Source organism: Oncorhynchus clarkii, chromosome 3 (genome assembly GCF_045791955.1).
Source record: "Oncorhynchus clarkii lewisi isolate Uvic-CL-2024 chromosome 3, UVic_Ocla_1.0, whole genome shotgun sequence".
NCBI classification, from domain to species: Eukaryota; Metazoa; Chordata; class Actinopteri; order Salmoniformes; family Salmonidae; genus Oncorhynchus; species Oncorhynchus clarkii.
In genome coordinates this window covers 36,154,595-36,181,342 of record NC_092149.1, presented here as the reverse complement: position 1 = coordinate 36,181,342, position 26,748 = coordinate 36,154,595, and the positions used below count along the sequence as shown (strand labels likewise).

Below are 26,748 nucleotides of genomic sequence, written 5' to 3'. Positions count from 1 at the left end.
GTAGACTCAAACAGCCTCTCTATGTCGACTGTTGTTTGCCGTTTAACCGAGGCAAACATGATATGACAAGGCAATTTTGTAGTTCGAAGGTTCACCTGTACAGGTAACTGCAAAAAAAACAAAAAAAATTAAGACCAACATAAAGTGTCTTAATAGGATGTTGGGCAACCACGAGCCGCAAAAACAGCATCAGGGTACCTTGGCTTATATTCTACAAGTGTCTGGAACTCTATTGGAGGAATGCGACACCATTCTTCCACAATAAATTCCATCATTTGGTGTTGTGTTGATGCAGTCTCAGGCGCCACTCCAGAATCTCCCATAAGTGTTCAATTGGGTTGAGATCTGGAGACTGACACACCCTTTAAACCCCCAATGCTCCTTTCAGACCCCTCTTTCAAAGTCACTGAGATCTCATCTTCTGGTCATGGTAACCAAAATAATGGGCAACTGGGCATTTTTATACATGACCCTGAGCATGATGGGATGTTAATTGCTTAATTGCACAAGCTTTCAATATACTTTGTATACCTCATTTACTCAAGTGTTTCCATTATTTTGGAAATTACCTGTACATATTACACTGAACAAAAATATAAACACAACCATTTTGAGACATCTGTGGCGTCGTGTGACAACACGGCACATTGTAGCCTTTTATTAACCTTTTTATTGCACAAACTTTGAGAGAAATAAGCTGGGATCTTTTATCTTTTAAGGTCTTGGTTTCTGGCTATTGTGAGCCTGTAATCGAACCCACAAATGCTGATGCTCCAGATACTCAACTTGTCTAAAGGCCAGTTTTATTGCTTCTTTAATCAGGACAACAGTTTTCAGCTGTGCTAACATAATTGCAAAAGGGTTTTCTAATGATCAATTAGCCTTTTAATATTCTAAACTTGGATTAGCTAACACAACGTGCCATTGGAACACAGGAGTGATGGTTGCTGATAATGGGTCTCTGTACACCTATGTAGATATTCCAATAAAAATCAGCCGTTTCCAGCTACAATAGTAATTTACAACATTAACAATGTTTACACTTTATTTCGGATCAATTTGATGTTATTTTAAATGGGCATTTTTTTTGCTTTTCTTTAAAAAAACAAGGAAATTTCTAAGTGACCCCAAACTTTTGAGCGTTAGTGTGTGTGTGTATATATATGTATATAGCCTCATTTTGTTAAAAAAGTGGGGTAATGACTGATGGAATACTGTGCTTGTATCCTTTTTTTATATATATTACACACACACACAATTTTTTTAATTATTTTTTGACGGCATCAGTAAATCAAATCAACAATTTTAATGAGGATTGAAGCTTGACCACTGGCCCAGTTTCATTTGTTGTGCTATGCTCTTCTCTCGCTCTGCTGAGGTTAAATATAGCATATGTTGGAACGGTTTTAAAATGTTAAAAGCTACAAGGTCAAGGACGTGGTTCCGTCAGTCACACACCATGAATCCTAACGAGACGCAATCCAAAAACTCATTGTATAGAAAAACCCATTGGAATAACAATTCCAAGAAAGGCACCAATAAGAAAAGAGAAGGTTTCTGAAGATCCATCATTGGTATGGAAATAGCATTTGAGTAAGGGCCAGATAAAAAGTTAAATAAATGGACTTACCATTTGGAGTTAAGGAAGGAATAGAGATGGAGGAGTTACACAGACGGACAAGATGAGTGCCCGTTTAGAAACGCAGATTTGTGCCCTTTGCCCTCTTAAAGGAGTGCCGTTTAGAAAGATATTGATATTCAAAATATGAATAAGGTCCCTTGCTTTATTTGCTAACACAGTTGTAGCGAACCATTGTCCCTGAAAATTAAACACCTTGCCGTGTAGACTGGCCAAATGAAAAATACAGTCTAAGATCAAGAGAGACGGGTGGAGAGTCTGTTGATGTTGGGAAGGGTTCAGACACCTTCTAGGGGTGGATCACTTTGTTCGCATCATCCTTTGTACAGCCAACACAGAACTACGTGGATCCCCCAATGAAAGTTAGAGGGATGTGTACGGGGTAAATTTCACACCATATGATTTGAATTCAAAATAAAATAAATCGTGAACGTGAAAAATAAAGTTGAGAAAGTAAACATATTTTCGAGGACGGGGGAAATAATTGATGTTGAAATCAAAAAGCCAAAAAATTGAAAGCAAAATGTATAGAATTGTAAACAAAAATAACACATCAAAAGCAAAATCCCAAAACTTGTAAGCAACTAACTTCAAAGCAAGAGCAAGACTCTATGACAAATGAGAAAAACTAGCGGACCAATGGAGACTCATTGTCTACGCCTCCCTCTAAACCCCGCTCTTCACGGAAAAATAATGCCAAAACTCGCAATCGAAAAGACTGGCAGTGAAAGCAAAGAAACAGACATCAAAAGCAGAGATATGAGTAGCATAACCAAAAGGTAGTACATGCTGGCAAGAGTGTAGGAAGAATGTATTCAATAGGATTGGTTGCTGGGAAAGTTTCACCGAAAATTATTTTTGCATATGTTTTCAAATATATATTTTTTTGCATTTGTCATAGTTTTGCTCTCGCTTTAAAATTATTTGCTTACAAGTTTGTGCATTTTGATGTCTTATTTTAGTTTACAATTATATACCTTTTGTTTTCAATTGTTTGGTTTTTGATTTCAACATACATTACTTCACCCGTTCTCGAAAATATAATGTTTACATTGTCAACTTTATTTTTCATGTTCACGATTTATTTAATTTTGAAATCAATACACATGGTGTGAAATTGACCCCATTGATGTGGCAGCAGGCCTATAAAGTTGTGGCATGATTGTCATCGACATGAAAAGACTATGTTCGAGATCAGACTGCGGTCAGACCGCACAGAATCACTGATCTGGCAATCACCATGCGTCCCAAATAACTATGTTTTACGTGTTCAAGACCAGTGAGTCTGTGCCTTGTCTAAACTGATGCCTTCTAACATGCTGACACTCTTACCCTCTTCCTGTCCCAGGGGCTGGTCACTCAGCTGGGTCTCCAGCGAAACCTGTTGGCCGCTGTCCACCACCTGTGCCTGGCCCAGGTCCAGCATGCCCTGCTGCTCCGAGCCCACCGTGGAAGGAGCCTCCTGCTGTAGGGTGCCGTCCTCCAGCTCCACCTGCAGGTCGTGGGTCACGGTGGTGCCATCCATGGGGTCGTCCAGCGGCGAGGGCTCCGGGTTCTGCTGTTGGTGGAGCTGCTGGGCCAACTCATACCTGGGAGGGGGAATGAGGAGGTGGATTCAGGTTGCTTACTACTTTGACCTACAAAACAAACAGAAATCAGCCATTTCTTATGGAAATATTAGATATCTAGAGATTTAGAGTTGAGAAAGATTCAATTTCACACAAATTTCAGCAATGTGACAATAACCAAATTGGGAGAGCGACGCAGTGCTAGCCACTTAGCTAGCCAGTATTCTTGATCACATGCCCTGAATTAGGGCCTGTAGTTTTTCCTTTTTCCACCTGGTCAGATCACATGACCTGAAACAACTCTGTGCCCGACAACACATGAGCATTACTAACCTGTGGGTCTTCATGTGCTTCCTGCAGTTGGGTGAGGACTTGAAGGTCTTCTGGCAGTAAGGGCACATGTAGGGTCGCATGTCGCTGTGGGTGGTCATATGGCGGCGCAGGCTGCCGCTGGTGGTGAACGTGGTGTCACAAATCAGGCACTTGTAGGCCTTGAGGCCCGAGTGGGTCCGGATGTGGGCCTTCAACACCCCTGAGGAGGCAAAGCCCTTACTGCACTGGACACACTTGTACGGCCTCTCTCCCGTGTGAGACCTGATGGAAGATGACCGAACAATGTTAATATCATGAGACAGAAACTATTCAGACTCCAAGACTTTTTACACATTTTATTATGCTACAGCCTTATTCTAAAATTGATTACAAAAAATATATATATATCCTCAATCTACATACAATACCCCATAATGACAGGTTAAAATGACAAGAGTTATTACAAATAAAAAACAGAAAAACTCCAAATTGAGCTCAGGTGCATCCTGTTTCCATTGATCATCCTCAGAAGTTTCTACAACTTGGAGTACACCTGCACTAAATTGAAATGATTGGACATAATTTGGAAAGGAACACACCTGTCTATATAAGGTCCCACAGTTGACAGTGCATGTCAGAGCAAAAACCAAGCCATGAGGTTGAAAGGAATTGTCAGTAGACCTCCGAGACAGGATTGCGTCGTGGCACAGATCTGGGGAAGGGTACCAAAAAATGTCAGCAGCATTGAAGGTCCCCAAGAACACAGTGGCCTCCATCATCTTTAAATGGAAGAAGTTTGGAACCACTAAGATCTTCCTAGAGCTGGCCGCCCAGCCAAACTGAAAAGGGCCTTGGTCAGGGAGGTGACCAAGAACTTGATGGTCACTCTGACAGATCTCCAGAGTTCCTCTGTGGAGATGGGGGAACCTTCCAGAAGGACAACCATCTCTGCAGCACTCCACCAATCAGACTTTTATAGTAGAGTGGCCCAACAGAAGCCACTCCTCTGTAGAAGGCACCTTAATAAGGACTCTCAGACCACGAGAAACAAGATTCTCTGGTCTGATGAAACCAAGATTATATTCATTGGAATGAATGCCAAGCATCACGTCTGGAGGAAACCTGGCACCATACCTACAGTGGAGCATGGTGGTGGCACCATCATGCTGTGGGGATGTTTTTCAACGGCAGGGACTGGGAGACTAGTCGGGATCGAGGGAAAGATGAACAGAACAAAGTACAGAGATGAAAACCTGCTCCAGAGCACTCAGGACCTCAGACTGGGGCGAAGGTTCGCCTTCCAACAGGACAACGACCCTAAGCACACAACCAAGACAACGCAGGAGGCTTCGGGACAAGTCTCAATGTACTTGAGTGGCCCAGCCAGAGCCCGGACTTGAACATCTCTGGAGACACCTGAAAATAGCTGTGCAGTGATGCTCTCCATCCAACCTGACAGAGCTTGAGAGGATCTGCAGAGAAGAATGGTAGAAACTCCCCAAATACAGGTGTGCCAAGCTTGTGGCATCATACCCAAAAAGACTCAAGAAGACTCGAGGCTGTAATCGCTGCCAAAGGGGATTCAACAAAGTACTGAGTAAAGTGTGATATTATTTATTTTTTTATACATTTGCAAAAATTCCTGACAATGTTTTATACATTTTGCTTTGTCATTATGAAGTTTTGTGTGTAGATTGATAAGGGGAAAAAACTATTAAATCCATTTTAAAATAAGGCTGTAAGGTAACAAAATGTGGAGAAAGTCAAGAGGTCTGAATACATTCCGAATGCACTGTATCATCACAAGAACAGAAAGGCCCTCACACTGAATATGCTCCCAAAGACCACCTTTACTGACAACGTTTTGATCCGCAAGAATCTCCCTCTGGTCATATCACAAACACTTTGCATATCAACCCTGGGTATAGTAGAATGTTATGAATGTAATGTTATGACAGGTGATGTTATGACTGGGTGTGTTATGGTCTGAGTCAATGGCTCAAATTAGGGAGAATAAATAGTTCTATACATGTCAAGGGACTCGAATTTGCAAATCCTAAAAATAAAAAAAAACAGTAAGCATTATACGTTATGATTGGTGTATGCAGTAAATTCCCTCTGAGGAACACGTTTATCAGTATAATGTGACAGAGTTTTGACTTGGGCTCGGTCCTAGGTCTAAAGTAAACAGACAGGAGGGAATACAGAACATCAATCTCAGATAGACTGAGCAGAGCAGCGAAGGCAACGTTGTTATTAAGGTTTTATATTATATTATATTAACATTAAGGTCAACTTTTGTTTCCTTGTTTATCGAGACTGTGACCTTTATTAAATAGGCTGTTACTTTTTTCTTTTCCCCACAGTAGTGAAACGAAGAAACATTTTAGTAAAAGGGGAAGATTCGATGTGTCAGCCCAAAGGGCAAAACGACATCTTGAGAGAATCAATGAATATCGCTCGCCAATTACTCCTTGGAGCCCCAAACTTCAATCTCCCATTTTTCTCATCCTAAGAAAAAAACACAGAAACTGAATGCAATACTCATTGTAGAGGGATTTTGTTCCTGTGGTAAATGGCGGGATGACATTTTCCAGATACATTTGCTAGTTAATGGACCTGTAATGACTTAGGCTACTGAAAACAAAAATAAGACCTATCCATCACTGTGACATTACACGTTATTCCTGACAACGACCTGGAGATTAAACCAGACAAAATAAAATGGCCTGTCACACATTTTAGTCATTTAGCAGACGCGACTTACAGGAGCAATTACTGTTGTGGTTACTGGCCCAATGCTCTTATCCACTAGGCTACCTGCCACCCCACATTTGAATATTTCTCTCCCCCTCTGTCCCTAAATCCCTTCAAATATTTTCCCTCTGTACATGCTTTCCTCTCTAACTGGCCTGTCCTATCATAAACCAGGCCCACAGGGCATAGACAGTAGACATTAGCCAGACCTGGGTTCAAATTGTATTTGTTTTCTATACTTTAAATACACAACATGACCAAAAGTATGTGTACACCTGCTAGCTTAACATCTAATTGCAAAATTATTGCTGCCAAAACAGCCTCCACTCTTCTGGGAAGGCTTTCCACTAGATGTTGGAAAATTGCTGCGGGGACTTCAGCCACCAGAGCATAAGTGAGCATTAGTGATGTTGGTCGATTAGGCCTGGCTCGCAGTCCGCGGTCCAATTCATCCCAAAGATGTTCGATGGGGTTGAGGTTAGGGCTCCGTGCAGGCCAGTCAAGTTATTCCACACTGATCTCGACAAACCATTTGTATGGACCTCGCTTTGTGCACAGGGGTATTGTCATGCAAAAACAGGAACGGGCATTCCCCAAACTGTTGCCACAAAGTTGGAAGCTCAGAATTGTCTAGAATGCAATTGTATGCTGTAGCGTTAAGATTTCCCTTCAACGGAACTAAGGAGCCCAGACCATTATTCCTCCTCCACCAAACTTTACAGTTGGCACTATGCATTGGGGCAGGTAGCGTTCTCCTGGCATCTGCCAACCCAGATTCGTCCGTCGGACTGCCAGATTGTGAAGTGTGATTCATCACTCCAGAGAACGCGTTTCTACTTCTCCAATGGCGGCAAGCTTTACACCACTCCAATCGATGCTCGACCTTGCGCATAGTAATCTTAAGCTTGTGTGCCACTGCGCGGCCATGGAAACCCATTTCATGAAGCTCCAGACTAACAATGATTGTGCTGACGTTGCTTCTAGAGGCAGTTTGAAACTATGTAGTGAGTGTTGCAACCGAGGACAGACCATTTTTGATGCGGTATGCGCTTCAGCACTCCGCACTCGCGTTCTGTGAGCTTGTATGGCCTACCACTTCGCGGCGCCTAGACATTTCCACTTCACAATAACCGCACTCACGGTTGACTGAGGCAGCTCTAGCGGGGTAGAAATTTGACGAACTGACTTGTTGTAAAGGTGGCATTCTATGATGGTGCCACATTGAAAGTCATGGGCAATGGGCGTGGCTGAATCCACAAATTTGAAGGGGAATCCAAGTACTTTTGCATACACTACCGTTCAAAGGTTTGGGGTCACTTAGAAATGTCCTTGTTTTTGAAAGAAAAGCAAAGAAAATTGTCCATTAAAATAACATCAAATTGATCAGAAAAACAGTGTAGATATTGTTAATGTTGTAAATGACTATTGTAGCTGGAAACGGCAGATTTTTTAAGGAATATCTACACACGCGTACAGAGGCCCATTATGAGCAACCATCACTCCTGTCTTCCAATAGCATGTTGTGTTAGCTAATCCAAGTTCATAATTTAAAAAAAGGCTAATTAATCATTAGAAAACCCTTTTGCAATTATGTTAGCACAGCTGAAAACTGTTGTGCCGATTTAAAGAAGCAATAAAACTGGCCTTCTTTAGACTAGTTGAGTATCTGGAGCATCAGCATTTGTGGCCAGAAACAAAGAACTTTGTTCTGAAACTCGTCAGTCTATTCTTGTTTTGAGAAATGAAGGCTATTCCATGCGAGAAATTGCCAAGAAACTCATACAAAGCTGTGAACTACTCACTTCACAGAAGAGCAAACTGGCTCCAACCAGAATAGAAAGAGGAGTGGGAAGCCCTGGTGCCCAGTTTAAGAAACAGATGCCTTACAAGTCCTCAACTGGCAGCTTCATTAAATAGTACCCGCAAAACAACGTCAACAGTGAAGATGCGACTCCAGGATGCTGGCGTTCTAGGCAGGGTTGCAAAGAAAAAGCCATATCTCAGACTGGCCAATAAAAAGAAAAGATTAAGAACACAGACACTGGACTGAGGAAGACTGGGGAAAAAAGTGTTATGGACAGACTAATCTAAGTTTGAGGTGTTCAGATCAAAAAGAACAACATTAGTGAGATGCATAAAAAAATGAAAAGATGCTAGAGGAGTGCTTGATGTCATCTGTCAAGCATGGTGGAGGCAATGTGATGGTCTGGGGGTGCATTGGTTGAGGTAAAGTGGGAGATTTGTACAGGGTAAAATGGATATTTAAGAAGGAAGGCTATCACTCCATTTTGCAACACCATGCCATACCCTGCGGACGGAGCTTAATTGGAGTCAAATTCTTCCTACAACAGGGCAATGAACCAAAGCACAGCTCAAAACTATGCAAGAACTATTTATGGAAGAAGCAGTCATCTGGTATTCTGTCTATAATGGAATGGCCAGCACAGTCACCGGATCGCAACCCTATAAAGCTGTTGTGGGAGCAGATGGACCGTAGAAGTGCCCATCGAGCCAACCCAACTTGTGGGAGGTGCTTCAGGAAGCATGGGGTGAAATCTCTTCAGATTATCTCAACAAATTGACAACTAGAATGCCAAAGGTCTACAGGGCTGTAATTGCTCCAAATGGAGGACTCTTTGACAAAAACAAAGTTTGAAGGACACAATTATTATTTCAATTCAAAATAATTCTTGACTAAATTTCCTATTCATTTTGCAACTTATGAACGGTAATGTATATACTGTACTTTAACTGCGTTTGATCAAGTTTGCCTGGCACTCTAGGCAGGCTCAATAAAACCCTCAAAGTATGTGAAAGAAAACAAATACTAATTGAACCCATGTGTCTGCCAGTGGCTCAAACCCTCTGCCATGTGCTGAGCCCTCCTCCCCCTGCCTCCTTGTCCATCCCCGGGCTCTGCTCAGCCCGGCTCATCCCTCTCGCATTAAATGAGGAGCTAATGCCCCTAAGCCACAGGGGTGGACTCTAACTCCACTGATAACGGCAGCTCAGCAGCTGTCTGACATGCTACAGCAGGCTTATCCCAGTGACAAGGTACAAGAAGATCGAAGCTGAGGCGAAATATATAACTTCCTCTCACAACTATATATCCATGCACTGTATCAGAAATACATTCACTGCTACATTCGGCTGCTTCAGAGAGGATGATATTTCTAAAGGAATACATGTGAATACAAACTCTGTGTGTGTGTGTGTGTGTGTGTGTGTGTGTGTGTGTGTGTGTGTGTGTATATAGAGGATATCTGTACCTAACATGCTGCTTGAGGTGGCTGGATTTCTTATAGGCCTTGTTACAGCAGGGACACTTGTATGGCCGATCATTGTCCACCATCTCCAGGTATGTCTGAAAGACCAGGCGAGGGTTCTGGGACTGGATGAGACCTGGGGAGGAGGGGACAATATGAACAAAGTGCGTGTGTATGTGTGTGCATGCGTGAATGTGAGGGAGCGAGCGAGTATGCATGCGTTACCGAGGTCCGTGATGAGTATGGGCTCTTGCAGGGGGATATCAGGCAGAGGTAGGTTGCTCTTGGACACCTTGGTTCTGTGGATTTTGCGTGGGAACTTGTGCTTCTTCTGCTGCAGGCTCTTGAAGTGGGAGGCGATGTGCGTTTTTCTGTGGCCCGACGTACGGAAGATCTTGTCACAGTGAGGGCACGGGAACGGACGCACACCTGACAACAAGAACATTCGCATCAATTAGCACATAGAATGAAATAAAAATAACGAGAACAAACTGCATCAGTTTTGAAATGGAAATGTATTCATATCAGTTTAATCAAGAGACACACTAGAGAAAATACATACTTAAACAGTATCATATTGAGTAGGCCGAAATCGATTTAACGTACCAATGTCTCCTGAGAGATGACATAAAATCAAAAGAATCCTGTGGACGCCAACGCCTAAAGTTGTCAGCAACTAGCCGAACTCGCATACTCGCTTTAAAGACCTTCACTTTTCTTTTTCAAGCGGCTATAGTATTGTTTGTCCATTTTGAGACGCCATAGCCAGTATACGATTCCTCCGAATAGTCAGAATTCATCTAAGATAACTCTAGAAATCTGTCATTCATTTTTACGTTTTTGCCAAAGAGATCTTAAATCGCTCAATTTTACATCTAACTAGAATGTTTGGTGCAGTATTTTCCCCCAAAAATGTGTTGCATGAAAACAAGCCATCTCTTTGAATGACAACAAAGACTTTATTGAAGAATCCCTACTGTTGACCAATCACAGACAAAGGGGTGTAGACTCGCTTGACTCCAGCTGCCCGAACAACTGAAAAGAACTTCACCGAAGTCCAAAACGGGCAAAATGTTGTCATAATACTACTCTGGAAAAAATTAAGAGACCACTGCAAAATGATCCGTTTCTCTGGTTTTACTATTTATATAGTTGAAGTCAGAAGTTTACATACACTTAGGTCGTTTTTTCAACCACTCCACAAATTTCTAATTTTTCCAACAATTGTTAACAGACAGATTATTTCACTGTATCACAATTCCAGTGGGTCAGAAATGTACATACACTAAGTTGACTGTGCCTTTAAACAGCTGGGAAAATTCCAGAAAATTATGTAATGGCTTTAAAAGCTTCTGATTGGCTAATTAACATAATTTGAGTCAATTGGAGGTGTACCTGTGGATGTACTTCAAGGCCTACCTTCAAACTCAGTGCCTCTTCGCTTGACATCATGGGAAAATCAAAAGAAATCAGCCAAGACCTCCACAAGTCTGGTTCATCCTTGGGAGCAATTTCCAAACGCCTGAAGGTACCACGTTCATCTGTACAAACAATAGTACGCAAGAATAAACACTATGGGACCACGCAGCCGTCATACCGCTCAGGACGGAGACGCATTCTGTCTCCTAGAGATGAACGCACTTTGGTGCGAAAAGTGCAAATCCCAGAACAATAGCAAAGGACCTGGTGAAGATGCTGGAGGAAACAGGTACAAAAGTATCTATATTCACAGTAAAACGAGTCCTTTATTGACATAACCTGAAAGGCCACTCAACAAGGAAGAAGCCACTGCTCCAAATCCGCCATAAAAAAGACAGACTACGGTTTGCAACTGCACATTGGGACAAAGATCGTACTTTTTGGAGAAATGTACTCTAGTCTGATGAAACAAAAATAGAACTGTTTGGCCATAATGACCATTGTTATGTTTGGAGGAAAAAGGGGGAGTGTTGCAAGCCGAAGAACACCATCCCAACCATGAAGCACGGGGGTGGCAGCATCATGTTGTGAGGGTGCTTTGCAGCAGGAGGGACTGGTGCTCTTCACAAAATACATGGCATCATGGAGGATGGAAAATTATGTGGATATATTGAAGCAACATCTCAAGACATCAGTTAAAGCTTGGTCGCAAATGGGTCTTCCAAATGGACAATGACCCCAAGCATACTTACAAAGTTGTGGCAAAATGGCTTGAGGACAACAAAGTCAAAGTATTAGAGTGGCCATCACAAAGCCCTGACCTCAATCCTATAGAAAATGTGTGGGCAGAACTGAAAAAGTGTGTGCAAGCAAGGAGGTCTACAAACCTGACTCAGTTACACCAGCTCTGTCAGGAGGAATGGGACAAAATTAACCCAACTTATTGTGGGAAGCTTGTGGAAGACTACCCGAAACTTTAGACCCAAGTTAAACAATTTAAAGGCAATGCTACGAAACACCAATTGAGTCTATGTACACTTCTGACCCACTGGGAATGTGATGAAATAAATAAAAGCTGAAATAAATCATTCTCTCTGCTATTATTCTGACATCTCACATTCTTAAAATAAAGCGATTGATTTTTACAAGGATTAAATGTCAGGAATTGTGAAAAACTGATTTTAAATGTATTTGACTAAGGTGTATGTAAACTTCCAACTTCAACTGTAGGTAAGTGTTTGGGTAAAATGGAAATGTTTGTTTTATTCTATAAACTACTGACAACATTTCTCCAAATTCCAAATAAAAATATTGTCATTTAGAGCATTATTTGCAGAAAATGACAACTAGTCAAAATAACAAAAACGATGCAGTGTTGTCAGACCTTGAATAATGCAAAGAAAATAAAGTTCATAACCATTTTTATACAACACAATCCTAACATTTTAACTTAGGAAGAGTTCAGAAATCAATATTTGGTGGAATAAGCCTGATTTACAATCACAGCTTTCACGCGTCTTGGAATGCTCTCCACCACCATCATTAAGTTTGCTGACGACAACATTGCGGACAGCCTATAGGGAGGAGGTCAGAGAACTGGCAGTGTGGTGCCAGGACAACAACGTCTCCCTCAACGTGAGCAAGTCAAAAGGAGCTGATCATGGATTACAGGAAAAGGCGGGCCGAACAGGCCCCCATTAACATCAACAGGGCTGTAGTGGAGCGGGTTGAGAGTTTCAAGTTCCTTGGTGTCCACATCACCAACGAACTATCATGGTCCAAACACACCAAGACAGTCGTGAAGAGGGCACGACTAAACCTATTCCCCCTCAGCAGACTGAACAGATTTGGCATGGGTCCCCAGATCCTCAAAAAGTTATACAGCTGCACCATCGAGAGCACACTGACTCGGTACCGGTGCCCCCTGTATATAGCCTCGTTATTGTTATTTTATTGTGTTACTTTGTATTATTTTTTACTGTAGTTTATTTGGTAAATATTTTCTTAACTCTTCTTGAACTGCACTATTGGTCAAGGGCTTGTAAGTAAGCATTTCACGGTAAGGTCTACACTTGTTGTATTCGGAACATGAGACAAATAAAGTTTGATTTGATCCCTGCATCTTTGTAGTGACTGGGTGCATTGATACACCATCCAACATGTAATTAATAACTTCACCATGCTCAAAGGGTTATATAATCAATGTTTTTTTGTTTTTACCCATTGACCAATATGTGCCCTTCTTTGCAAGGCATTGAAAAACGTCCCTGGTCTTTGTGGTTGAATCTTTGATATTCACTGCTCGAATATGAGTAGGGCTGTTGCGGTGACCGTATTACCGCCACACCAGTGGTCACGACTCATGAAGGCAGTCAAATTCCACATAACCGTTTAGTCACGATAATTAGGCTTCTCCAAGCTCTGATGCTGCTGATAGTAGCCTACCAAACTTGCTAACTGACTGGTACTCAGCACTCTATTGTCCCTCTAAATCACTCTGACATCAATGCAAATGTAATCGAAAATCTAATCAAACACTTCATGAGAGCCCATGAGCCCATGTTGCTCAACATTTCTATAGGCTATGCAATTGCGTGAGAAAACAGAGTGATGGCCTCTACTAAATAGAAGAGGATCCCATCAGCTTTATATAGACTAGGCCTACTATATATATGTTTCACAACTTTCCTAATATTAACAAATATTAAGCACATTGCTTATCTTTACAACAGGAGTATAGCCTACCTGGCTGGCATGAAAATGAACCAAATGTGTATCTATGAATACAATCAAAATGGTTGAGTTCAAATCTCAGTTGGTGCTAATATCACACCATAATGACAACGCCATAATAATCACTCACCTGTATGTAGGCGCATGTGGACCTTCCTGCTGCCCGACGTGGAGAAGCACTTCATGCAGCACTGGCACTCGAAGGCCTTGACGCCTGTGTGCGTCTTCATGTGGGCAGTGAGGGTGCTCTTGACGGCAAAGGCACGGAAGCACTGCTTGCACTTGAAGGGCTTCTCGTGTGTGTGGATGCGGACGTGGCGCACCAGGTCGCTGGGCTTCTTGAACTCCTTGCTGCAGTAAGGGCAGCTGTGCCACCGCACGCCGTTCTCCTCCCTGATGGAGCCTATGGGGAAGGGGGAAAGAGGTGACATGGGTTGTGTTCATTAAGCATCAAATGGAAGAAAGACGGACTGAAACAGGGAGAGACTACCTTGGACCTGGCCAATAACAAACATTCATTTTCGTGTTAGGTTTCAAAACGTTTTGTTATAGTGTGCCCTAATGGATACGACACCGGTCCCACATGAGGGGAGCAGGCACAGAGCCGAGATGAAATACACTTAAATTCCATCAATTCTGGGGATCAATTGAAACTCTCAATATATAGTGCATTTGGAAAGTATTCAGACCCCTGGACTTTTTCCACATTTTGTTATGTTACAGCCTTATTCAAATATGATTTAAATTGTTGGAGCCCTAAAATGCCAAAGCAAAAACTGATTTAAAAAAAATTCTTTGCAAATTTATATATATATATAAAAATAAAAAAAACTGAAATATCACATTTACTTAAGTAATCAGACCCTTTACCCAGTACTTTGTTGAAGCACCTTTGGCAGCAATTACAGCCTTGAGGCTTCCTGGGTATGACGCTAAAGGCTTGGCACACCTGTATTTGGGGAGCTTCTCCCATCTTTCTCTGCAAATCCTCTCAAGCTCTGTCAGGTTGCATGGGGAGAGTTGCTGCACAGCTATTTTCAGGTCTCTCCGGATATGTTAGATCGGGTTCAAGTCCGGCTGGACCCCTCAAGGACATTCAGACACTTGTCCTGAAGCCACTCCTGCTTTGTCTTGGCTGTGTGCTTCGGGTCGTTGTCCTGTTGGAAGGTGAACCTTCACCCCAGTCTGAGGTCCTGAGCGCTCTGGAGCAGGTTTCTATCAAGGATCTCTCTGTATTTTGCGGCGTTCATTTTTCCCACTGCCCTGACTAGAACCTTCCATCTTTCCCTCGATCCCGCAGGGATGGTTTCAGGTTTCCTTCAGACCTGATGCTTGGCATTCAGGCCAAATAGTTCAATCTTGGTTTCATCAGACCAGAGAATCTTGTTTATCATGGTCTGAGAGTCCTTTAGGAGCCTTTTGGCAAACTAAGTGGCCTGTCATTTGCCTTTTAATGAAGAATGGCTTCCGTCTGGCCACTCTACCATAAAGGCCTGATTGGTGGAGTGCTGCAGAGATGGTTGTCCTTCTGGAAGGTAATCCCATCTCCACAGAGGAACTCTGTCAGAGTGACCATACGGTTCTCGGTCACCTCCCTGAACAAGGCCATTCTTCCCCCGATCCCTCAGTTTGGCCAGGTTGCCAGCTCTAGGAAGAGTTTTGGTGGTTCTAAACTTCTTCCATTTAAGAATGATGGAGGCCACTGTGTTCTTGGGGACCTTCAATGCTGCAGACATTTTTTGGTAGACCTTCCCCAGATCTGTGCCTTGACACAATCCTGTCTTTATGGACAATTCCTTCCACCTCATGGCTTGGTTTTTGCTCTGACCTGCACTGTCAACAGTGGGACCTTGTATAGACAGGTGTGTCACTTTCCAAATCATGTCCAATCAATTGAATTTACCACAGGTGGACTCCAATCAAGTTGTAGAAACAGCTCAAGGATGATCAATGGAAACAGTATGCACCCGAGCACAATTTCGAGTCCACTAGTAAAGGGACTGAATACGTTTACAAAGACTTTTAAAAACCTTTTTTCGCTTTGTCATTATGGGGTATTGTGTGTAGATTGACAAGGAAAAACATGTATTTAACCCATTTTAGAATAAGGCTGTAACATCATAAAATGTGGTAAAAAGGGAAGGTGGTCTGAATACTTTCCGAATGCACTATATGCAATATACCTGTTTATTGTCAATGGACATTTCACGCGCTAGTAAACTGATGGGAGTTGAAACAGAACGGAGAGACGGTGACAAACACAAGAACATTATTTGGGGTATGCCCTACCTGGCATCTGTACAGGTTTTTTGAAGATACTTTTCTTCTCCTTCTTGGCGGTTTTGTCCTGGCCTGGTAACTTCTTACTGTCAGGTAGAGCCCCCTCAGCGGCATGGCTCTGAGTCTGTCTGGCCGCTCCGTTGGTCTGGGACTGAACCACGCTCAACCCACTGTTCTCCAGGGCTTGCTGTATGGGTGTGGGTTCAGGGGTGACAGCGTTTAACAAAAAACTGTGACTAATACTATGAATTAGTACATTTTTTTCCCATCCACAGTATTGGATAGTACTGTGCTGTATGCCTCGATCACATTATTGGAGCTAGGCTACATGACGCTAGGGATTAACACCGGTAACCAGGATCCCGGGACTATCCTGGGCCCACTCTTCACATTTCTCCAAAAAAGGGAAATTACAACGTTTTACCCCAATGTCGCACTAATGCAATTCCACGAAATACACAACATACGCCCGCCGCAGCAGATTTGCAAGAAATAAAATATCACATTATCCAAACAGGTTGTCGCAAAGAAGCCTTAAGCCTAGTGTATTTACTTCACAAAAAGTCATCATAAATTCAAAGCACACGCATAATTGACACTGCCAGACTGCACACAAGACCCCAATTAAGTTCTCATCAGAAGCAAACTGACAATTTGATCCCGGTCCAACCCAAGCCTGGTCTGACATTTAAAGTGAGCCAAAAACTGATTCCCATTCAAAACCAGGTTTAAAACCAAGATGTGGTCACTATGCCAGGGTTCTCACAAAACAAGATTGTCGCTGTGCCACTATTTAAAGAATTCACAGCAAGTGAAACTGATATTTAGTAACGACACAGTAACTTTGATTGCCAATGACATTGTTGTGAATTGCGAAATCATGTTCCTCAATTAATTCAGCTCATTTCAGCAGTAGGCCTAGGCTATCTGGACACAGAGCACACACAGAGTGCACCCCAAGACAGTCTATAGCGTTGTCGAATAACACCAACTTTGTAATCGCCATCAAGCAAAAGTAAATTGAGCAAAATTGCTACGCTTCCTAGATAACCTCCAACGAATGACAGGAGATATTCTATTTGGCTAAATCTAGTTGATGTTTATACAGATCGGGGAGATGGAGAGAGGAAATTGTTTAAATATCAAGGTGTTATATTTTATCTATGTTTAAAAATGTAAATATCCATATCTACTCTCACCATTTGTTGATCACACATTCTCTAGGGAAGCTCTCATAATGGGCGGCAATACAAGACAGCGCAGAGAAGCGTGTGAAATGTTATAGCGGTATTTTGGCATGCATTGGGGCGGCAGGGTAGCCTAGTGGTTAAGAGCGTTGGACTAGTAACCGAGTTCAAATCCCCGAGCTGACAAGGTAAACATCTGTCGTTCTGCCCCTGAACAAGGCAGTTGACCCACTGTTCCTAGGCCGTCATTGAAAATAATAATTTGTTCTTAACTGACTTGCCTAGTTAAATAAAGGTAAAAAAATAAAATAAAATAGATGTGCTTGGATAATCCAACCCCTGGATTACAGAATATAGTTAGGATTTTTCATGCGAGACAGGAGTCAAGATTTTGGGTTTCAGCGGGATTGGGACAATAAGAAAATAGCCTTGGCTCTATATGAAGGCAATAGATAAGTATATTAGTAGATTTAGGCTACATTATTGCATGCTAAATGTTTCTGGTCAGTGAATGAATAAACAAGCTACCAGCCAGAGATCAATTAACCAAATATACAGACAGATTCAGTGGGGGGGGGGGGGGAATCACATTGATTGACTATGAGACAAGTCACAGGCTTTTTGAAGGGAGTAAGACAGGCTACTACGCGAGTGAAGAGAAAAATCCACTTGCATAACATGCAAGCAAAACGTTCTGATCAGCTAATGTAATGAGAAAACTAGTATAAAGATGATCATTAGCACACACCTCAACTGAGATCCAGTGAGAAAGAAAATCCCCAACGCTTGCCTCAAAGCAGTGCGATGGCGCTGTCCCAATCAAAACAGTGCTGAAATGATCATCTAGGTGACCACACACACACACGACTATTGCTTTAAATGTGTATAAAGGGTTGGATATGACTTTGGGAGTTTCAGTCCAAGCAAGAATTTGATACATGCCTTCAATTGCATTAGCCTACTTTAATCTAATATTTTCATCATTCAGTTGATCATAATTAACTTCTTGGTGACAGGGGGGCAGTATTGAGTAGCTTGGATGAATAAGGTGCCCGGAGTAAACTGCCTGCTACTCTGTCCCAGATGCTAATATATGCATATTAGTAGTAGTATTGGATAGAAAACACTCTGAAGTTTCTAAAACTGTTTGAATGATGTCTGTGAGTATAACATAACTCATATGGCAGGCGAAAACCTGAGGAAAATTCAACCCGGAAGTGGGAAATCTGAGGCTTGTAGTTTAACTCAGCCCCTATTGTAGATACAAATATTGGTTGTTGCACTTCCTAAGGCTTCCACTAGATGTCAACCGTCTTTAAAACGTTGTTTCAGGCTTCTACTGTGAAGTGGGACCGAATAAGAGAGGAATGAGTCAGGTGTCTGGCAGATTGCCACAGGCTCTGAGGCGCGGTCACGAGAGAGTTAGCTCTCGTTTCATTGCTTTACTACAGAAATAGGAATTCTCCGGTTGGAACATCATTGAAGATTTATGATAAAAACATCCTAAAGATTGATTCTATACTTAGTTTGACAAGTTTCTACTGGCTGTAACGGAACTCCGACGTTCGGCTGGATCTGAACGCGCTTTTAGATTTGTTTACCAAACGCCCTAACAAAAGAAGCTATTTGGACATAAATGGACATCATGGACATTATCGAACAAAACAAACATTTATTGTGGAACTGCGATTCCTGGGAGTGCATTCTGATGAAGATCATCAAAGGTAAGTGAATATTTATAATGCTATTTTTGACTAATGTTGACTGCGCAACATGGCGGATATTTCTTTTGGCTGGTTTGGGTTCTGAGCGCCGTGCTCAGATCATGCTTTTTCCATAAAGTTTTTTTGAAATCTGACACAGCGTTTGCATTAAGGAGAAGTGTATCTAAAGTTCCATGAATAACACTTGAATTTTCATCAACATTTAAAATGAGTATTTCTGTGCACAATCACTGCATGTTTTAGAACTAATGCGCCAATGTAAAATGAGATTTTTTTTATATAAATATGCACTTTATCGAACAAAACATACATGTATTGTATAACAGGAAGTCCTATGAGTGTCATCTGATGAAGATCAAAGGTTAGTGATTAATTTTATCTCTATTTGTGCTTTTTGTGACTCCTCTCTTTGGCTGGAAAAATGGCTGTGTTTTTCTGTGAGTTGGTGGTGAGCTAACAATCGTTTGTGGTGCTTTCGCTGTAAAGCATTTTTGAAATCAGACACTGTGGCTGGATTAACGAGAATTTTATCTTTAAAATGGTGTAAAATACTTGTATGCTTAAGGAATTTTAATTATGAGATTTTTGTTGTTTTGAATTTGGCGCCCTGCACTTTCACTGGCTGTTGGCGAGGTGGGAAGCTACCGTCCCCCATATCCCAGAGAGGTTTTTAAGGTGAGTGTTCCTCTCTCTGAGCTTTTTCTAGGCCCAATGGCTGTTTCCCCGTCTCCTCACTCCGCTGCCGCCCACCTCTGCCACGTTGTTCTCAACACCAGTTTAAATCAATATAGCCTATTGTTTTCTAGAAATCGGTACCAGAAGTTTGCCGGTCCTCCCTTGTAAAAAGGCTATTTTAGGCTTAGGGGTTAAGGTTAGGGTTACAGTTAGGGTTAAGGTTAGGGTAAGGTTTAGGGAAAATAGGACTTTGAATTGGTCCCCAAAAAGTCCTCACAAGTATAGCAGGGCAGGTGTGTGTGTGTGTGTGTGTGTGTGTGTGTGTGTGTGTGTGTGTGTGTGTGTGTGTGTGTATACACATGTATCCATGAGTGTGTGCGTTCGTGTGTCTGTGCGTGCATGTACACTTATGCGCATACGTGTGTATGTACATGTATGCGTGCATTCCTGAGTGTGTTATGGTTCCCACCTGTAGGATGTCCTGGTTGATGGCCGTCTCCATGGTGATGGTCTGTTCTTGGGGCTGTGACTGGTTCCCCTCCCCTGTCACCTGCTCTGACAGCTCTAGGAGCTGCTGGATCACGTCAGTCACCACCTCGCTGCCCTCTGACCCCGCCACGCCCTGACCCGACTCCTCCACCTCCTACGGGACAGCGAGGGAGGGTGTGAAGGTGGAGAGAATGAGAGGAGAAAAGGGAATACTGAGAATGGAAGAGGTTAGTTGATCTGAGCAGTGTAGAGCATTTTCTATCTTTCGTTTTTTGCAGTGCATCATTGATGAGCAAACATTTTTTATGGAAGCCTAGTTCACCTAATTACTAGTGAACCTGAACACCTGATTTTCAAGGTTCCATTTACTTACAAAAACACAATGACATATTATGAAAACGAGAGGCTTCTTTATATTGAGCCCCCTCTGAAATAATCACATAAGAATCTGCATGTAGTGGTAGAGCTACAGGGAGGTTCCAGTGTGGGTGTGTGTGTGTCTGATCCTTCAGCATCAAGCTAGCTGCAGCGTGAGGCAACAAACTGAATGCAGAGGTCAGAAACCGAATCAGGAGAAACTTCCAGAAGTTCACATCATCTGCATGCACTCACTCACCTGTGTGTTGGCCGATTCCTCTATGAGCAAGATGTGCATCTTGCTGATGTGGGCGTTGAGACTGCCCAGCTTTTTGAACACACAGCTACAGTCCATGCACGGGAACAGTGGTACTCCCGTAAGCTGAAGAGACACATATACAGGAAACAAAGTCAGTATACACACAACTGTGATTATTACTTTATATTAAATGCTTTTGTTGGGAATTAGCAGAAAGCTACATTCTTCGTCCATTTTTATATTAAAAATAAATTATTTTACATTAGGTGAAAATAAACTACCTAATGCCATGTCATTCTAATTTAATACCAACTAAGATGTACACTGAGTGTACAAAACATTAGCAACACCTTCCTAACATTGAGTTGCACCCCTTTTGCCCTCAGAACAGCCACAATTTGTTGGGGCATGGACTCTACAAGGTGTCGAAAGCGTTTCACAGGGATGCTGGCCCATGTTGAATCCAATGCTTCCCACAGTTGTGTCAAGTTGGCTGGATTTCCTTTGGGTGGGTTCTTGATACACACAGGAAACTGTTGAGTGTGAAAAGAACTGGAATGCTGCTGGGTTTGACACTCAAACCGGTGCGCCTGGCACCTATTACCATACCCCGTTCAAAATGACACCGAAATCTTTTGTCCTGCCCATTCAACCTCTGAATGGCTAACATACACAATCCATGTCTCAAGACTTAAAAATCCTTCTTTAACTCGTCTCCTCCCCTTCATCTACAATGACTGAAGTGGATTTAACTGACCATAAGGGATCATAGCTTTCAACTGGTCAGTCTATGCCATGGAAAGAGCAGGTGTTCCTAATGTTTTGCACAATCAGTGTATACATTATACATATTTTATCTTCAGCCAAGACAGATATTACAAATATCCATCTTCTGATTATTTTAATGGGCAATCTAATATAAGGCAGCGATTAGTAGGATAGAGAACAATTTCATGCAAAAACCTTGAGATAATCTAAAAACAATCCCACTTCCCTGTCCATACTCCAGATGCTGCTTATGAAATGCATTCCCACTCCCATCCGACTTTAATATATTCATAAAGCCCGTTCATAAAGCCGAGGTCCTGACTGCCAGAGTAGGTTGAAGGACACTCGTGAGAATCACATGCATTATTCAAAAAAAAAGTTGAATAAATATGATTTGGGGCTTTCGGGGCAGATTCAAATCAACTCACCGCATCATTGCCAATTAGCACTGACGGACAACAACACGCTACAGGCGCTCTTTAGAATCTTTAGAATCATTCGTTTAAAAATGGTCAGTTGATAAAACGATCACATGTATTTGTTGTGAGGGGTGGGGAAAATTGAAAGGCTATCTGATTGAGTTAGCCCCTCAATAAAAAACTACGAAGCCTCACATTTGCATGTCCTCATTTGAATCAATGTAAGTAATGATGACTACTGGACACAAATTCGATGAAAGTAGCACTCAGATCCAGAAGAGCATACAGCCAGTCACTCAAAAACGGCTGCCTATAAAACACCAACTCCTCGACTGCCATCGTCATACTGAATAACCCAGAGACTGCTTTTCATTTAGGATCATTATTTTCCACATGGACCGTCAAATATGTGAAAAAAATCACATTAGATGTGTGCAATGTTGCTACATCAGTAATAGAAGCTTCTGTTTCATAAGAATGTCCAATATTATTTCCGTATATCTAACTGATTAAAGACAAAGGGGCGGGGGTCAAAGGTCAGAAGACACAAGACCCACCTTCACATAAAATAAATTTCCTACCATTGACAATGTATGATTTTGTCTGTGATCAGAATGCATGAAGAGGCATTTTTTAAATGAACAAGCTCCGTTGCACACAGTGTAATAGAATGTAAGCCTTCTTTTCTGAGTGGTAAAATGCGACAGCAGATCATGAACTATTGCAGCATTAGTCTGGATCCATCCATCGATCTGTGTGCCCTGCCCTGCATCCCTGACGGAGTCATCTCTTCATGTGCCATTACCTATTCATGACCCCACAGAGCTGCCTCTCCATCGAGGCTACAGGAGCTGGGAGCTATCCTCGCTCTCTCTTCCTCTCCATTAGTCGCCTTCATTTTTTATGGGCCTGCAACCGACGGAGGAGTCATGCTCTTCTATGGACATTACAGGATATTGAGGGAGCCTAAAATGACCTGGCTGGCATATAATAGAGAAACAGCCAGGTCTTGCGTTCAGCTAGACGACTCATCAAGATACATTTTCGAATGACATAGGCACATAGGTGACGAGGACAATTAACAGTAATTTAAGCTCATTCTCTGTCTAAGAGACTGAATTTTTTTTTACGTGAGAGACAGAGTCTTGCTCTATTGAAGCAATTGAGCCGGGAGGAGGGTGACCTAGTGTGGGAGTAAGTGAGAGAGAGAGAGCGAGACAGGGGGGCCTGTCCAGAGACCCTTACACCATGCCCAGACAGGATGCGCGCAAATATATTTTGTCCCCCCCACACCAAACGCGATCACGACACGCAGGTTGAAATATCAAAACAAACTCTGAACCAATTATATAAATTTAGGGACAGGTCAAAAAGCATTACAAATTTATGGCAATTTAGCTTGCTAGCTTGCAGTTGCTAGCTAATTTGTCATATTTAACTAGCTTGCAGTTGCTAGCTAATTTGTCATATTTAGCTAGCTTGCTGTTGCTAGCTAATTTGTCCTGAAATATAAATGTTGAGTTGTTAGTTTACCTGAAATACACAAGGTCCGCTATTCCGACAATTAATCCACACATAAAACAGTCAACCGAATTGTTTCTAGTCATCTCTCCTCCTTCCAGGCTTTTCTTCTTTGGACTCTATATTGCGATTGGCATCTAACTTTCATAGTATTACCACGACGACCGACCTCAGTTCATCTTTCAATCACCCACGTGGGTATAATCAATGAGTAGATGGCACGTGGGTATCTGCTTCTATAAATCATTGAGGAGATGGGAGAGGCAGGACTTGCACCGCGTTCAGCGTCACAAATAGAACTGACTTCTATTTTAGCGCTTGGCAAAGCAGACGCTCGTTCGCGCACGTGACTAGTGTGGGTGCAATGATTGAATAACACGTATGCGTACATTTATTTTGCAATGCTCGCTCGCGAGTGGTGTGGTCAGCATTTTAGACTCTACCCTAGACGGTGGGGCCCGAAATTATGAACACCCATGATAAAGATCAGTGGTGGAAAAAATACCCAATTGTCATACTTGAGTAAAAGGTACCTTAATAGAAAATGACTCAAGTAAAAGTCACCGAGTAAAATACTACTTGAGTAGAAGTCTAAAAGTATTTGGTATTAAATGCACTTAAGTATCAAAAGTAAATGTAAATAGCTAAAATATACAGTACCAGTAAACATTTTGGAAACACCTACTCATGCCAGGGTTTTTCTTTATTTGTACTATTTTCTACATTGTAGAATAATAACGAAGACATCACAACTATGAAATAACACATATGGAATCATGTATTAACTGAAAGAAAGTGTTAAACAAATAAAAATATACTTCAGATTCTTCAAAGAAGCCACATTTGCCTTGATGACATCTTTACACACTCACCTGGAATGCATTTCAATTAACAGGAGTGCCTGTTAAAAGTTCATTTCTGGAATTTCTTTCCTTCTTAATGCATTTGAGCCAAGGTAGGGGTGGTATACAGAAGATAGCCCTATTTGATAAAAGACCAAGTCGATTTTATGGCAAGAACAGCTCAAATAAGCAAAGAGAAATGACAGTCCATCATTCCATTAAGACATGAAGGTCAGTCAATCTGGAAAATGTAAAGAACTTTGAAAGTGAGGTCGCAAAAACCATCAAGTGCTATGATGAAACTGGCTCTCATGAGGACCGCCACAGGAAAGGAAGACCCAGAGTCTGCTGCAAAGGATAAGTTCAGCAGAGTTAACTGCACCTCAGATTGCAGCCCAAATAAATGCTTCACAGAGTTCAAGTAACAGACACATCTCAACATCAACTGTTCAGAGGAGACTGCGTGAATCAGTCGTTCATGGTCGAATTGCTGCGAAGAAACCACTACGAAAGGACACCAATAAGAAGAGACTTGCTTGGACCAAGAAACACGGGCAACGGACATTAGACCGAAGGAAATCTGTCCTTTGGTCTGATGAGTATAAAATTTAGATTTTTGGTTCCAACCACCGTGTCTTTATGAGACGCAGAGTAGGTTAACGGATTATCTCTGTATGTGTGGTTCCCACCATGAAGTATGGAGGTGTGATGGTGCTTTGCTGGTGACAATGTCAGTGATTTATTTTGAATTCAAAGCACACTTGACTAGCATGGCTACCACAGCATTCTGCAGCGATACGCCATCCCATTTTGTTTACGCTTAGTGGGACTACCATTTGTTTTTCAACAGGACAATGACCCAAAACACACCTCAAGACTGTGCAAGGGCTATCTGACCAATGCGAGTGATGGAGTGCTGCATCAGATGACCTGGCATCCACAATTACCCGACCTCAACTCAGTTGACTGTTAGAAAAATATTCCTCATGAAGCTGGTTGAGAGAATGCCAAGAGTGTGCAAAGCTGTCATCGAGGAAAAGGGTGGCTATTTTGAATAATCTCAAATTTGGTTACTACATGATTTCATATGTGTTATTTCATAGTTTTGATGTCTTCACTATTATTCTACAATGTATAACCCTAAAATGAGTCGGTGTGTCCAAAGTTTTGAATGGTACTGTATATACACACGTTACCTTGTAGACACTTTATGGACAACTTTGAGGATCAGACAGGTGAAAGTTATTTGCCAATAATAATTCCACCCAGCCTACTGATTAAAGACAAGGGCAACAGAGATGTGCCATGTGCCAGGTGATGTAGTTAGTTGATTGTTTACCTCAGAGTGCACTCTCTGGACGTGCGAGTGCAGGTTGCCCTTCTGCGAGAAGGAAGCGGGGCAAAAGGTGCAGAGGTGGGGCTTCTCTCCCGTGTGCCTCACCATATGGGTCTGCAGCACCACTTTCTGGTTGAAAGCCTTGCTACAGTGGCTGCACTTGTACGGCCGTTCGCCTGGGTGGGAGAGGAGAGAGAATAGGAGGGAGAGAGGACGCAACTCAATACACCTGGGTGGTATAGATCAGTGGTTCCCAAATTGTGGGTCGGCAGAATTATTAAAGGAACTCAGTCAGGTGTTCAACTTACTTTTGAACGTTGTAATAGTAGAACGCACAAGGTGCAATTTCGAAATTGGGTATTGCATCATCAGTTTTCCTGTTGTCATGTCAGTCATTGCATACTTCAGAGAGCTATTTATAAGACATTTCAATCTCAACTAGCCAGCTAACGTGTTTTTGCCCATAGATTTTGTTGTAATGCTCGAGCTGTGAGTTCTCTGTGAGTTCTCTGGAAAATAACGCATGACCTGGAATGCGTGCTCCACAACACGTTATCGGAGTGGAACGAACCTTTCGCGGAGTTGCATTATTCTCCAGAGAATGCATAGAGACTATTTTATACCATGGCTATAATTTCACGTATTTGCCAGTAGAGATGTGACAACATCCACTGAAGTAGCTAGCATGTTTACTAGCTAGCTAGATAGCTAGAGTAGTTGCCTTGGTAACCAAACAATTAGACTTGCTAGCTGATATCCTAGCTTGCTATTATGAAAATCGAACTCAACAATGCCATTGATATTTTCCATTTGACTTTGGCTTTCAAAAGCAGCTAAAAAAAATAGAACATTTAAGAATTAACTACATTGCCATTGAATTATACCGTGCAATTATACTGTGCATTATAGGGAAATAATGCACGCTCTAGAATGCCATTCAAGCCAATCAGAAACAAGTACTCAAAAACTCATTATAAACTCTGTGGTTTGAGCCCTGAATTCTGATGGACCGTATACCACGGGTATGACAAAACATTACGTTTTACTGCTCTAATTACATTGGTAACCAGTTTATAAAAGCAATAAGGCACCTCAGGGGTTTGTGATATATGGCCAATAAACCACGGCTAAGGGCTGTGTCCAGGCACTCCACGTTGAGTCGTGCTTAAGAACAGCCCTTAGCTGTAGCCATATACC

The 26,748-nt window shown here is 42.1% G+C and overlaps 1 protein-coding gene across 1 annotated transcript in view; it reads right to left on the bottom strand.

Annotated features, from left to right (window-relative positions):
- The window catches only part of LOC139394495 (zinc finger protein 236-like), a 92,243-nt gene that overhangs the window by 50,091 nt on the left and 15,404 nt on the right, over nt 1-26,748 (bottom strand). The window contains exons 6-14 of the mRNA XM_071142571.1: nt 25,555-25,727; nt 20,666-20,788; nt 20,030-20,203; nt 15,984-16,161; nt 13,825-14,097; nt 9,768-9,971; nt 9,546-9,678; nt 3,541-3,801; nt 2,972-3,228 (exon numbers count right to left, since the gene is read on the bottom strand). Of these exons, the coding sequence (XP_070998672.1) occupies nt 2,972-3,228; nt 3,541-3,801; nt 9,546-9,678; nt 9,768-9,971; nt 13,825-14,097; nt 15,984-16,161; nt 20,030-20,203; nt 20,666-20,788; nt 25,555-25,727 (1,776 nt within the window). The remainder of the gene's footprint in view (nt 1-2,971; nt 3,229-3,540; nt 3,802-9,545; nt 9,679-9,767; nt 9,972-13,824; nt 14,098-15,983; nt 16,162-20,029; nt 20,204-20,665; nt 20,789-25,554; nt 25,728-26,748) is intronic.